The following is a 15019-nucleotide window of genomic DNA, read 5'->3' as shown; positions in this document are numbered from 1 at the left end:
TGTGTTCCGATTTAGTTATCGCTGTATTTCATTTCAGCCAATCGCAGTTTTTGAGCTGAGATGAGTCATTGTTTGCAACCTTGTGTACGATTTCCTCCCATTACGAGCCTTTTGTTGTTCCTTGCACATCATTAATTGTATTAATCAGATCAGCATACAGGAACGAAGCTAAATTTATCAATTAAGCATCGTCAAACAGGAAATGACATATGGAAATCGATTAGATCTACAACATCTGGTCGACACACAACAGTAAATAATGGCATCCAAACGTAAAACGATGGACAAAATTAATTGTGCCAAAAGGCTGAGAAAGGTTATGACATTGTGCAAAAAACTCCACTTGTTCGATACGTTGGCAAGAGGTCAAAGTGTGGCATCTATGAGCCGCCATTACCGGATCAAGGAATCAACTTTGTGTAAACGTGAGTCAAATACCCGTGAAAGGGTTAATACCAGCAAAAGCAAAAAAGCCTCGTTGTAGTCCCATGATCCTCATATTGAAATATTGGAAAAAGCATTTCATGTTTGGATCGAGGACCAAACAAAAAAAATGCCTTTGAGTGGACCAGTGTACAAGAGAAACCATTGCGGATTTGCCAACATTTTCACGAGGCACCCAGGACCGAAGGCTCCAGTTCAACCATGGCTCACGGGACTAATCGAGGCAAAGGGATTTATGCTGGAGCAGGCTTTTACGCCGAAGAGACAGGATTGTTTTGGAATAGGATGCCATCTCATACCTTCCTTTCCAAGCAGGGAAGATCTTCTCTGGATCAAAGTGGCTCAGGAACATGTTACCCTTCATCTAAGTGGCAATGCAGCAGGTGCCTTCGTCATGCTCCTGATGATCGAACAGCCATCACAAGTTCTACATCCACATCTTTATAACCTCCACCCTCCCCCCTACAACACCATCACCATCTCCGAGCTGTCGTGTGTTTTCTATTTATGGCAGAGGGCATTTTGAACATTTACATAATATTGTTATGGTTGTGGGGTAGATGGAGGACTTTAATCGGAAAGGTATGCTTGAATAGTTATTTGGTCCATGGACGTGGAGGAGACATCTTGATGTAATTAACGAGAGAAACTGTGAGTTTAAGTGTTACGTGTCACCACATGGGGGCGGGGGGGGGAGGTGGTGCGGTGTTAATTCGATAGGGATTAAGAATAAGTTCCCCCAATATGTAATTGCCCCCCTGTAACCTATTCCTATGTTTTTGCATTTACAAGTGAGCCAAACGTACTGAGCAGGCAGAAGCCCCGCCCCCAAGGGCGGCAGGTGAAGTCATGCCCCCGAGGCTGATGATTGATGGGCGTGACATCAGAAGCTAGCCAAACGTGCTGAGCGTGCCGAGGCCCCGGCTTCCTGGGTTTCGTGCGAGTAAGCCACACCCCGGAGGAGGAAACAGGGGTTCGGTGTGATGTCAGTCAGAGTTGAGAAATCGGGAGAGTGCACGCACGGGGTCAGTGACATCAGTCAGAGTTCAGGGAAGGAACGCACGAGGGTGGAGTAGGGGGTCGCACGCAGTCGAGGGAGAATGTGGCTCGGAGATGGCCTGGAAGAACAAGGCTTTGCAGCTGGCTTTCCTTCGACGCATGAAGAAGACAGCACAATTCTCGTATTCGTGTTGAGGTGATTTGACTTCCGTGGTGAAGCAAGACGCTGGCCATTGACTCTTGGCTGGTCGTGAGGAACGGACCCCGAGCCTAGTGTATGTCAAATAGCGAGTCGGTGAGGACGATCGACGCACGAAGAAGCTGCACGGGGTCTCTGAGCCTTGGTGTTGAATACCGCTCACGAATTGCCTGATGTACATTTGTCCCAAGAGCGAGTTGGCACCATTTTGGGCACGTCTACGAAGCGCCTCAATTCCAAGTTTCACAAAGACCATCTCTGGGCCAAGCTCAGTGCCAGAATAAAGTAGGGATTTGCTTTGCTTTTGTTTCGTTTTTCCCTTGTTTGTATTTAAGAATGTGTGTAGAGGAGCCAGGATTTCGACTTTAGGAGTAGTTTACCGCACATATTATTTCATTCTGATTATTGTCATTTGTAAATATTTGTTTATTTTCATAAAATGTGTTTATTTTAAGTGGCTGTGCCGGTGTATTTGTTGTGAGGTTCAAGTACAAACCCCTCTATGCATCCATTTCTGTGCCCCCATCGCACCACCATTGCCCCATGATTTTGCCGCGTGCACGCATTAATCTCTGAGAGTCTCGGCTGTCGACCTCCAAGAGAGAAGTTTGACCATCCGGGCTGATGGTGTTAACCGCCCATCATCAGAATTTGGGTTGGGGAATTAACCTGGGCCGCCAGCGCCGCGTCAAATTGTTTACCCTCGCACACCTCGCTGTTTTGTAATAAATTTAAAAGGTAAAAGTCTTTTGTTTTTGTTTAATTACATCTGCCACAGAATGATGAAGGAGATCATGTTTTCACCCCTGTCTGTCAATCTGTTTGTTTGTGTGTTTGTGTGCAGGATACCTCAAAAAGTTGTGGACACGTTCTGATTAAATTTGGTGGGCAGGTTCAGTGTGTGACAAGGACGAACTGATTAGATTTTGGTGAAGATCCGGATCCGGATCCAGATCTGGCTACGAGAATTTTTAAAGTGAATCTTCACCATTGAGAGATGGGCCAAAAACCAAATGTAGCATGATGTCTCATAAAGTTGTGGATGATTCGGACGAAACTTGGTGGACACGTTGGGTGTGTGACGAGGACGAATTGATTCAATTTTGGTGAAGATCCGAATCAGGTTCCAGATACGAGAATTTTTTTTAATTTTTAATGTGATTCTTCACCAATGAGAGATGGGGTCAAAAACTATATTTATATATACATTATATACATATATATATATATATATATATATATATATATATATATATATATATATGTTTCTGTACATATGTCTGTATATGTATAAATCATGATGTCTCAAAAATTTATTGGGCCTGATATGTTCTATTGGATCGGGCATTGCATGGCGGAGGTGTGCGCTTTACCGAGTGCCTCCTATTTTATCATGTATTTATTGTACTTACATGTTTATTTTAATGTAATATAAGTATGGTTTTTTTATATCTTCTACGTGTGTATTTCATAACGAATGTGTTTATTTCTGGTTGCCGTCGATCTTCCTCTGTGTTTTCTCAAAGCTCAGGAACCGTACCCCTCTTTTCCCATTGGCCCTTGGTTTCCAGGATCACGGTTTTTAGGAACTTAACCCCCGCGATATTTGAGGGTGTACTGTACATATTTTATCCAGGTACTCGGTTGAAAAAGATAACCTGTAAAAATTGTGGTCTATGTTGGCATATTATGTGTGCACAAACAAACTGACCAAAATGCAATACCCTCTCCTCTGGCGAGGGTTACAGGTTGTAGAATTCATTTTTGCATGAAACTATGGGTCATTCAAACTGCATTGACCATTGATTTTATGTCAGAAACCAGGTCGGGTAATGGCAGAAAAGAATGGATTAAGTCAACAGGCCGTTGATTGAGATATGCTTTCCGCCGTTGGAAGGTAAAGAAGTTGACGTTTCAGGCGTTAACCCTTGCTCCAACAAAGGATAAATGCTCGAAATGTGGCTTCTGCTTGCTTCCCACGGTGGTTACCATGACCTCAATCGACATCTTTTTGACTTCCTCCATTATTTTTTCGGTCATTTGATGTCTGCACAAACTAGAATACTGTGGCGTCCACGGGACTTGAACAGTCCCGCCAACGTAGAATGAGCCGAAACGATGGAGGCGGTTTATTTGTTTATAACCCAAACATGGCGGTTCTAATCGCTCTACCGCAAACGGGACGAGGAAGGTGGCACGAGTCACTTTTCACTGAGTTGATGATGTTTATTTGTTTTTATTATTAACCAGAAATAACAAGACTCGGCAAGAAGAGGGATCCGGGACGATTCGACGGGATGGTGTGGGATCGGGCGTGGGGAAAACACAGACAATTCCAATGAATATACAATTCTCAAACCCTCTAAGGCGCCAAGTACACACACACACACACACACACACACACACACACACACACACACACACACACACACACACACACACACACACACACACACACACACACACACACACACACAAAACGTAGCTACTTCTGGTGGTCAGGCTGGACCGTGGTGTGGACGCAACTGTCCCTGGATCAGCGTCGGACGAGCTGGCCTTGCTCTCGTCAGGGGGGGCAGGAGAAACCATGGTGCTGTCGACCTCCTGGTCTTGGCCCAAGTCCGCTCACAGCCGCCAGGGAACCAGTTCTGGCGCCAAATTGCGAGCAGGAGAGGGAGGCAGGTCCGCCCGCCGTTCGACCCCGTACTCCGAGTCAGCAGAACCCCAGAGCCAACCAAGGTGAGGCACGAGGCTTAGCAAGGCTCCAAGACACGATGAAGAACACGATCGAATCAGCACAACAACAAGTACGCTTCCCGCGCAACAGCCTCCACACCAAAAAAACACGATCTTTTTGTCCCGATCTTCTTCCTCTTCCTTTTCGACCCCAAACAGAACCTTTTTATCCTCCCGTCCTCGTCACTTCCAATCGAGCCGTTTATTGGCCCACCGCCGTCGCCTTCCGCCAATCGTGATCACCGGGCGGAGCCATCCGCAGCACTGTCCTGTGACGTCACGGCTAGCCTCCAGGGACTACTAAAAGGGGTTTACGCAGACACACTTACCCTATCCCGTGTCCCTATCTAATTACGTGACAATTATCATTTCCCCCTTGAAGAAATGAATATTACTAGACAACTTATCACCACTGAATTGCTACTTATTACATCGAGATCCTGGTAAACTCGAACAGCATGGCATACCTAATTAAACATCCTAATTACCCTTTGAATGCATACCCCCCCCCCCTCAAACGTAACAATACATTAGTTCTTTATTCTGTAACGTTGTACGGTTTGTTCTCTAACGGACAAGGCAAAAAAAGCTGATGTATATTTTCACAGCTTCACGCTTTCATAAGGAAACGTGTCGCCATGCATAATATTATCGTTAACTTATTTATGTCCGTATTCTATTTTCACAACACGAAGTTCATCTGATTTTTGTTTTTGATATTAAAACGGTTTTTTGTGGTTCGCCAGATTAGGTATTTTTGGCCGATTGGCTTGCTACTCCCAGACAGTTTTCAGCCTGGTTTTGGTAATCTTGCACAGGAGCAATAATTTATTTGCACTCCCACACATCCATTAGAGCGAGAGTCGGGAACCTACGGCTCTTTAAGGACGTGCTCCCAAGCCTGATTACTCGAACCTATACTTTCTCATAAATTTTCAGAAAAATCTTTTAGTGTGATGAAAGCATGAAATAAATGCTCGAATGTGGCTTCTGCTCGAACATGTCTTTGAATCCTGAGAAATCTCACACACTCCCTATGTCTCTCTGAAAGCACTGTCTGGAACCCACGCCCCCCCCCACCCCATCTACTTTTTCAACAATCTTCTTGGAGAAGTCCTTTCATTCAAGCTTCTGGATCTCACTATCTGCCATGATGTTACCTGGGAAAGCCACATTTCCAAGCTGGCCTCCAAAGCCAGCCGCCGGCTGGGAATCCTCCATCATGCAAAGTTTTTCCTTGGCCCACCTGAGCTCCTGACCACATTCAAAACTTTCATCCGCAGCCCAATAGAGTACTGCTCTCCCTTCTGGGCTGGTGCTCCCGCCTCGTACCTTTCTCCGATTCACGCTGTGGAAACCAAGGCATTTAGGATTATTGGTATCTCCCGCGATGAAGCTGTCTTTGGGTCTCTCACTCTCTCAGCTCAGGCAGGTCGGTGGTCTTTCTGTCGTCTCCTCTCTGGCCTCCCCCCCCCCCGCTTTGTCTGCTATGTCCTCCCCCCCCATATTTCCGCAGGGCGCTCAAGGTCCGCCAGCAACTCCATTCTAGTAAAACTACCAAAATCAAGAATCACTACTCACCTTCACTTTTATTCCTCTTTTTTTCCTGTCTTTGGAATAAATTCCCACACTCTCTTCAATCCCCCTCTTCCCTCCAGGTCTTCAAAATAGCTGTTCACCACCACCTCTTTTCTTCCCCCATCCCAAACCATGATCTTTTCTACCCCCATTAATGCACCCCAAACCCACCTCCTTCATATACCCTGCTTTCCTTCCTGAAAGTCCCTGTAGTGTCCATCTTGTTTACCCCATGTACCCCACCCCATCCCTCTCCCTTCCAGAGATCTCATGTGTCTATTCCCCAATTGTTTGTGCCTCCCTCTCCTGTCGCTCTTGTCTCCTGCTCCCCTTGTTATATGTTCTGTGTGTTGGCCCTTATATGAACCTTGACATTGTATATTAAAAATAATTTTTAAACAATACTTGAGGACTTTGGCAATGACAAACAGGAAAATACATCCAATTACCGGACACTTATGCGAGCACAACTTGCACATTGTGCTTCACGCAAATTCCGCTACGCGGTTATTTCAGCCATCTTGTCGGCAATAGCGCAGTTTTAACTTGCAGCCTCAGTTTAGAATTTGAACTCCACTTTTAAAAAGCTATTGACACCCTGATCCTCACTGGGCAGGTGATCGAGTATCCCAATAATGGGTGATTTTATATCGAACAAATGAGATGTCATTTTGATAGCTCCCGATTTAAAGCACGTGCCTGTGATGTGAATTTGTCTTTTCTTCCTCAATATCCAATTATGTACAAGAGGTAAGTTGTGTGTTTGGGTTTGAAAATTTGCCAGAGGTAGCACATTTACCTTTGAGCTGTCCAGTCTGGGTTTGATTCCTGACCCGACTTTATGCTGTGTGATTGGTGCTTCACAGGAAGGGTGTTGCATCACAGGATGGATCGAGCCATGGATGAACGTTAAGCCGGGTGTCCCATCTGCCAGCCCATTTTGTTTAGTCCGTGTCTTTCACATTACATGTTTGGCTCAGTCCTTGAAAAAAAACGAGAAAACGTATTCTAGTCGTGGAAAGTCCTGAAAAGTTTGTCCATGTTCTTTAAACTCCTGGAAAATCGAGAAAATTGAGAAAAATTGTTATTTACGCCGGTCTCACGGAGGCCGTTACCAATTTCATTCCTCCCAGGAATATGGAGGCCGTTATCAGGAATATGGGGAATAGTGCACTGAGGAGTCATGTGAGAGGCACCAAGTGTCAAAGCATTCTATCAATCACTTTTGTTGTTGTTGTTGTTGTTGTTGTTGTTTGTTTGTTTGCTTATTTGTTTGTGTGGGGGTTTTTCTTTAAATATAGAGTCATGGCTTGTGGAAGAGCTAGTACACTGAGCGGATCAGGACAAAAGGAACAGTACAGAGAGTGGGGGTGAAACACCAACAGCAGAGTTGAAGCCCAACATAGAAGGAGACTTGGACAAACAATGGGTGTATTGAGGAATGGCGGCAGCAAAGGGCAAGATGGATACAGACAAAAGCTCACAGGAGGGAAAAACTGGAAGATTGGAAGGAGAGCTTGGGGTGGGGTTGAGTGTTAGTGTTAGCGAGGGTAGAAAAGATCATTGTTTTGGATTGGAGATGATCTGAGATGGTGGTGAACTGTTCAAGCTGTCTTGAAGACCTGGAGGGAAGAATGAGATTGAAGGGAATGTGGAAGTTAGTTCTCCAGGTTGGAAAAAAAAAAGAGGAACGAATGAGTGGAGGTGAGCCGTGAGCCTAGATTTAGGTAGTTTCACCAGGAAGAGGTTGATGGTGGACCGTGTGTGCCCGACAGAAACATAGTGGGGGACAAAGCAGAGAGCAGAGGGTGCAAGACCAGAAAGGAGGTAGTAGAACACAGAGAGACCACTGACCTCTCAGTGATGGCAAAGTCATGGACCCACAGACTCGGCTTCATTGCGGGAGATTCCAATCATCTTGAAGGCCTTGGTTTCCATGGCGTCAAGGTGAGCAAGATGAGAGTCAGGGGAGCCAGCCCAGACAGGAGACAAGTACTCTATCAAGCTGTGGGTGAAGGCCTTGCAGGTCGATAGGATGAAGGTTTCTTTATCTTTACCTCTATTTATATCTCTTTCGATCTCTCGTGGGCAGAGGCAGATCCAATGATGCATTTGCATCAAATTATACTTTCTAGGTACATCTTTCTTGTATCATTGCGCATCATTTTGTCATATCTGTGACTTGCTCCATGGATGAAGCTATTCCATATGTGAACAGAAACCCGTATTTTTGCTGCAACACATACGGAGATTTCCGTATTTTCGTCGTCAGGAAAACATGCTGTGTTTTCTCGGGAATTGAGTTGCTATTCCGAAATGTTGATTGGCTTCTTAACACATTTCATCCAGATGGGGTGCAATGCTCACGCATTATGACCACGATGATGTGAATTGTTTCCAGGGTAAAAAAAAAGGCCGGGTTAAAAAAAAGCTTGCAAACGTGTTCCTGTGATCAGATGTCCACCAAGCAGGTCAATGTCTGTCGATGTCAGTAAATACGGAAATGGTGTCCATTGTTGGAGTTTCACATCGCCATTCGCTCCTTTGAACTTCATGGAAAATACCGAAGTGCCGTCTTTACATTGCATGGAGTAAAGATGCAATTCTTTTGCGAAACCTGATAATGTCTGATGGTTGCGATGAAGTTTGTGACCACATCGATACGAGACCAATAAATCTTAACAAGGAACTTTGACGCAAGAGGAGGCCATTTGGCCCATTCTGCCTGTGCTGCACCACTACCACGTTAAATAAACCCGTCAGGCTCTCGACTCTTTCAGTCAGGTCAGGTTAGATCTGTCACCTGCTACAGGTACCATGTAAACCTGTACTAACCTGTTCCATGGTCGGGTTGTCGGCGACTAAACCGTCTCCCCCACCAGGTTTTCTGGTGAGGAGGGTGTTTGGATATGGGCATCCAGCAGGATTACAAACAAAACCTGTCAAAGGGCGGAGGAGCTCCTTGTGAGCAAACGCCCATCCATATCTAGTGCCCAACTGTGTCTGCGGACGTCCTCCTGCAGTTGGGTTACTTTTTATCAGGAGGTTGGTGGCAGGATTTGCACTCCGGCCATCGTAAAACCCTTCATGCCGCGAAACACAAAAAAATCTGAAAACCCACTCCGTGGGAGTACCTCCTGTGCCGCTTCCCTTCGCAGGGCAGCTCACCGGATGACGGCATTGGGGCAAAGCCTTTGGGACCCCGGATCTTTGATAGGAGGGAAACCACGGGGTAACATCCCTGGGTCAGATTGCGGGAGAGTGTGTTGGAGTGGTGCTGAGGTGTCGTCCACCAGACGGCGGTCTCCTTGGGTTAACCTGAGGCAGTCCCTTCGGGTGGGTGCCTGGAATGTCCTATCCCCAAGAGAGGATGATCACCTGTCTCTGTTATCATCTGAGCTCAAGTGTTTGGACATCAGGATTGCAGCTCTCTCTGAGGTTCGGAGACCAGATTGCGGCGAGATAATGGTGGGTGGTTACACCTACTATTGGTCTGGTCGCTCTGATGGTTACCATACTCAAGGAGTTGCTGTAGCTGTGTCCAATAAGCTGACCCCAATGATAATTGAGGTAACACCGGTCAACGAGCGTATTATGAGATTAAGGATTCGTCACTCCTTCAGTGTCATTTCCCTGGTCTCTGTTTATGCTCCGACTGAGGGGAGTGATCTCACCGTGAAGGATGCATTCTACGCCACGCTCGAGTCTGTGGTTGATCAGTGCCCCAGACGAGATACACTTCTCGTCTTGGGGGATTTCAATGCATCGACTGGAACTGATAGGGATGGTTATGAGGTGTGTGTTGGTCCCCATGGGTCAGGAACTATGAACCAGAATAGTACTAAGTTCCTTGACACTGCAAGGAGTCATGGACTTAGGGTGGCTGGTTCATGGTTTCAGCACCCACAAGCTCATCGCTGGACTTGGTATTCCAACGCTGGCGGTGCGGCAAAGGAGATTGACCATGTCCTCATTGACGGTCGTTGGAGGATGATCCAGAACTGCAGGGTCTACCGGAGTGCTCAGTTCCTCAATACTGACCACAGGCTTGTTGTAGCAACTCTAAAGCTGCACCTTAAATCCTGGAGAATGGTACCATCCCAGCCGAGGCTGGATGTTGGCAAGCTCAGGGATGAGAGAGTAGCTGAGGAGTTTGCTAACAGGCTGAGTGGACACTTGGGGGGTCTGGGTGCTTTGGGGTGTCCTGAAGAGTTGTGGAGCACCTTCAAGACCACCATCCTTGATGTTGCCAGTGGATGTCTTGGAACTCACCACAGGGCAAAGAAGAATTTTGTCTCTCAAGGGACACTGGATACCATTGACCAGAGTCGCAGGGCCAGGCTGAATGGTAGAGCTGAGCTGTTCAGGGAGCTGAGGCGTAAAACTGTACGTGCACTGAGGGTGGACAAGGAGGCCTATGTGCGAGGAATCTGTGAGGGGTAGAGCATCACCTGTTAACAGTTGATTCTCGTCCCGCTTACAGGGGAATTCGCGCATTGCGTTCATCCAAGCCCATCCCTCGGAGCACTGCAGTTAGAGCAGAGAGTGGTAGGCTCTTGACAGAGGAGTCTGAAGTGAAGGCCCGCTGGGCCGGTTACTTTGAGCGGTTGTTCCGGGCTGATCCCCCAGCTGTCGAGTTGGACGTCAAGGATGTTACAATCCCTGTTGCTGGCCCTCGAATCAACTGTGGTCCACCTTCGCTTGTGGAAACACAGGCTGCGGTGAACCGGTTGAAACGGGGCAAAACTCCAGGGATCTGTGGCATCCATGCCGAACTTCTCAAGGCTGGTGGAAATGCTGCACTCGTGTCGTTGCATGCAGTTTTGTGCTCTGCCTGGAACACAGGCATCATCCCAAATGATTGGAAGAGGGGCCTTCTTGTCCCTCTCTGGAAAGGGAAGGGTGATCGCCAAGACTGCAACAACTACCGATGGGTGACGCTGCTCTCAGTGCTGGGCAAGGTCTTTGCTCGGATAATTCGAATTCTTGATGGGGTTCGCCACCATCTGCTTGAGCACCAGCGTCCAGAGCAGTCAGGCTCTACACCAAAGAGGTCGATTGACTGTATCCTTGCTCTTCGTGTCCTCACCGAACGCAGACAAGAGTTTTGGCAGGGGCTGTTTGTAGCCTATGATGATCTCTGTAAAGCGTTCGATTCAGTGAATCGGGATGTCCTCTGGAGGATTCTTGGTCTTCGTGGGGTGCCACCAAAACTGATCGATCTGATGTCTGAACTCTACTCTGGTACTGAGAGTGCTGTGAACTGTGGTGGTACCATCTCTGACTTATTTCCAGTTGTTACTGGAGTTCGTCAGGGATGTGTACTGACCCCCACACTTTTCAGCACTTGTATGGACTGGATTTTAGGGAGGATGTCTGAGAGATCAAGCTGTGGTGCATCGTTTGGGAATGTCAAGATCTCGCACCTTGATTTTGCAGATGATTCAGTCATCTTTGCGGAGACTTTAGATATCCTTTTGGGGGCCCTCGAGGTGCTGAATGAGGAGTCGGAGCCGCTGGGATTACGGGTTTCTTGGGTCAAAACTAAGATCCAAGCTTTCGGTGACATCTTGGATGCTGCTGTCCTGTCTGTGTCTGTTTGTGGTGAGGATGTTGAGGTCGTGGAGAGATTCACTTACCTTGGCAGTGATATTCATGTCTCTGCTGGCTGTGAGTCAGAGGTCAATAGACGTCTGGGTCGGGCCTGGGGAGTCATGGATTCACTGGATCATGGGGTGTGGCGCTGCCGGTACCTGTGCGAGAGGACGAAAGTCCGAGTCTTCAGGTCCTTGGTACTTCCAGTCTTGCTCTATGGATGTGAGACTTGGACTCTGACCAAGGATCTGAGACGGAGACTTAATTCCTTTGGTACCAGGTCTCTTCGGAGAATCCTTGGCTATCGCTGGTCGGATTTTGTTACCTGCATAGTCCGTGAGCGTCAGTTGCGGCTGTATGGACATGTGGCTCGTTTTCCTGACGCTGATCCTGCTCACCAGATTCTCTCAGCGGGGGAGTCTCGTGAGTGGAGGAGGCCAGTGGGCCGACCATGTGCCTCGTGGTTGCAGCAGGTTGACCATCATCTCAAGGAGATGGGGATGGGCCTGGCATCTGCCTGGGGGATGGCCAGACGGAGGCCCCTGGAGTACCGGCGGAAAGTGGATGCAGCGACGCGCTGTTCTGGCACATGCTCCCATACCTGACCTGACCTACTCTCGACTCGGTTTCACTGGTAGGAGTGGGGATGAGAAAAGTGTGACTTGCAACTTTACCTTGTACACGTGGCACGGTGGGTGTTTACTGACCCCCTGCTGGAGTGGGTGGTTCGAATTGATTCCGTTGGTCTCTTTTTGGAGAACACGACCAATTTTAATGTCCCCATGTGGATTTGCCATTAAAGCCGTGCCAAAAATGGTTTCACACGTGTTAAATCTGCAATGGCCGGTCACCACACCATTATCAGTTTATTACAAGAAGGCACATAATGACGAAAACGGAGAATCCCGGGATAAAAGATCTACAAACATGAAAAGGGGTAGATAAGTAAGTGTGCTCTCGATTCGATGCAACGAAAACCATCTTGATACAGGAAATGCAATCGAATCAAAATGAAATGACCACGAGCGCACAATAGATGGTGCCAGGTGAGGTCGTGTTTTTTTTTTTTTTTCTTCTTCTTCTCATTCTTTCTCCGTTGTGCATTTGCAGGAGATCCCAGCTAGCCAGCTACCAGCAAAAGATCAACCCATCACACTGAGCACCGAGCGTGTTGAATCCTCCATACCACGTGCTGGTTCATCTGAGCAATGGGTTTATCCTTCTGAGCAGATGTTTTGGAATGCAATGCTTAAGAAAGGGTAAGTATCGCAGTTGGTAGTGAAATCTGTCATGCCTTTTTATTTATTTATTTATTTATTTATTTTAACCTTTTCTCACCCAACGCTTTTCTTTGTTACATACCAGTGCTCCAGCGCTCCGTTTCTGACTTTGCGAGGCCAATAATCTGTCCCACACGTCAGACATTACAACCCTTATAATTAGAGAGGAGAAAACTTTTATAACCCTGTTTGCATTGCTTTATTCTGCATGTTCCTCAAACCTGAATATCTCTTATGGTGCACCTGTACAATGTTGCTTAAATCTGAGTCTGCTGAAACCTTGGTTCATGCTCTCCTACGTCGTGCTGTAATTCCTACGACCCCCTTTCGGTCGGCTTGTCGGCTTCTCTCAAGCCTTTGCAACCTATTGGGAATATGGCATCCAGGCTTGTCATTCGGCCTCAAATTTGATCACGTCATTTGAATGTGCATGGCACTTCACTGGCTCCCAACACATCCGTGCGTACCTTTTAAAATTTCCCTGGTGACCTTTAAAACCCAACATCACTCTGTTTCCTTCCAAGATTTCTGATCCAATCACACCTTTTTACCTACGCGTGAACGCGCCGGTCCAACCCCAGGTATCACCTGGTAGTTCCTTGCACGCGAATGAAGAGTTTTGGCAATCCACCGTTCCTCAGACGTTATTAAATCTCTCCAACGACCTCATCTTTCTACAGTTGCTTTTTCTTCACTGTTGCTCTTCTTACCTCTTTCTTCACGGTGCTTTGAGATTTTCCTTTTTATTGAACAGCATGACACAAGAACTTCATTGATTGATTGATGTTATGACGATGATTTATGTGGTGTACTGATTTTCTTCCAATCAGATGTGACTATCTATCACTTCCCATCTCTTTCCTCCATGTGTTTGTATCATGAACCTCCGTCCACAAGGGGACTGGGCAAAGGGTTTACGAAGGTATTCATTGACGTCCAAAATTTACTAACACTCGTATAGTAGTGGAGAAAATGTAATGGCCAGCCCTTCCTTTAACGTGAAGTTGAAAATCGATTCCGTGTTTTTATTAGGTGTGTATGTATTGTAGCAGGCTCGGTCTCCCTCCCGGGTGATGCGAGATAGCTGGAGATTAACTCCCAGGATGCCAAGCAGAGGTGTTCAGCGCACGGGTGGCACTGAGGGTGTGCAAGCCAATTACTTGAGGAATTGAGTAGTTGGCTTACACACCGGAGCTTGGCACGCATTTTGGTTTCAAGGAGAATTTGGTAAAACCGAAGGCCGATTTTTTTTTTATTTTTTTTATTTTTAGTTCAAAACCCACATTGATGGTGCTTTTAAAATGAAACTGGTTTAGTTATTTGTAAATGGGATGGAGAACACAACAATACATCAATGGAGGGAAAGAAAAATCGGATCGGCACAAGTGAGCTAAACCGACACAGAGGCACTGTTCACCCATCTTAATATTGTTACGAATTTGGAAGCTTACTGCACTCAACATTCAGGTCCTTATAGATCAGTTATATCGGTAAGTGTGTGTTTATAGTTAGGGCCCCCTACCTGTGTCTCACGGGAATTACATGTGTGCGCTGTGGAGTTTCGTTTACAATAAACCTCCTTCATTTCACTTCACACACCGACGCCATGGCCCATGTGCGTTCGGCCACGTACGTGGGCGGAGATTTCCATTGCCTCAGACCGGGACTCCACCCAGGAAGGGAGGGGCATTCCCCTTGTCCAATCACGCCACAGAAAGCAACCTTCCCACGGCACCCCGGCCAATGGGATTGAGATTGCCACAGAGAGTGACTTTCCCACGGCGCCCTGTCCAATGAGGGTGGAGAGCGCCTTAGATGGCGATTTGCTCACCCCGGAGGAAAAAGGAATAAGAAGGAACGCCAGGCTGGGACTGGGGTGAAAAAGGGTCGTGGTCGTCGTTGTGGTGGTCATCATCATCGTGTTGCGGGTTCGAGTCCCGCCGAGCTGGATCATCGTCGCCTCTGATCTTCTCCTTGGACTTGGTCGATTGGTGCATGGTCGGTTGGAGAGCGTGGTACCTGGTGCTTGGAGCGGCATCGTGTTGCGGGTTCGAGTCCCGCCGAGCCGGATCGTTGAAGACTACATGAGGTGGACAGGTCCAAGCACAGGCTCTGGTCTCCAGCTCACCTGTCCTCGAGCTAGAAGCCTTCAATGAAGACCCGACGGGTGTGTGTGTGTGTGTGTGTG

General features: G+C 47.2%; 1 protein-coding gene across 1 annotated transcript in view; it reads left to right on the top strand.

The window, feature by feature from the left end:
* Positions 1-15019, top strand: part of HCCS (holocytochrome c synthase) — a 38759-nt gene that overhangs the window by 14584 nt on the left and 9156 nt on the right. Inside the window, exon 4 of the mRNA XM_085899811.1 lies at positions 12662-12810. Within this exon, the coding sequence (XP_085755937.1) occupies positions 12662-12810 (149 nt within the window). The remainder of the gene's footprint in view (positions 1-12661; positions 12811-15019) is intronic.

Source organism: Eptatretus burgeri, chromosome 10, assembly GCF_056783735.1.
Source record: "Eptatretus burgeri isolate ZD-2024b chromosome 10, Ebu_testis_v1, whole genome shotgun sequence".
Classification (NCBI taxonomy): domain Eukaryota; kingdom Metazoa; phylum Chordata; class Myxini; order Myxiniformes; family Myxinidae; genus Eptatretus; species Eptatretus burgeri.
The sequence above is the reverse complement of the archived record's forward strand: the minus strand, read 5'-3'. Positions and strand labels throughout refer to the sequence as shown.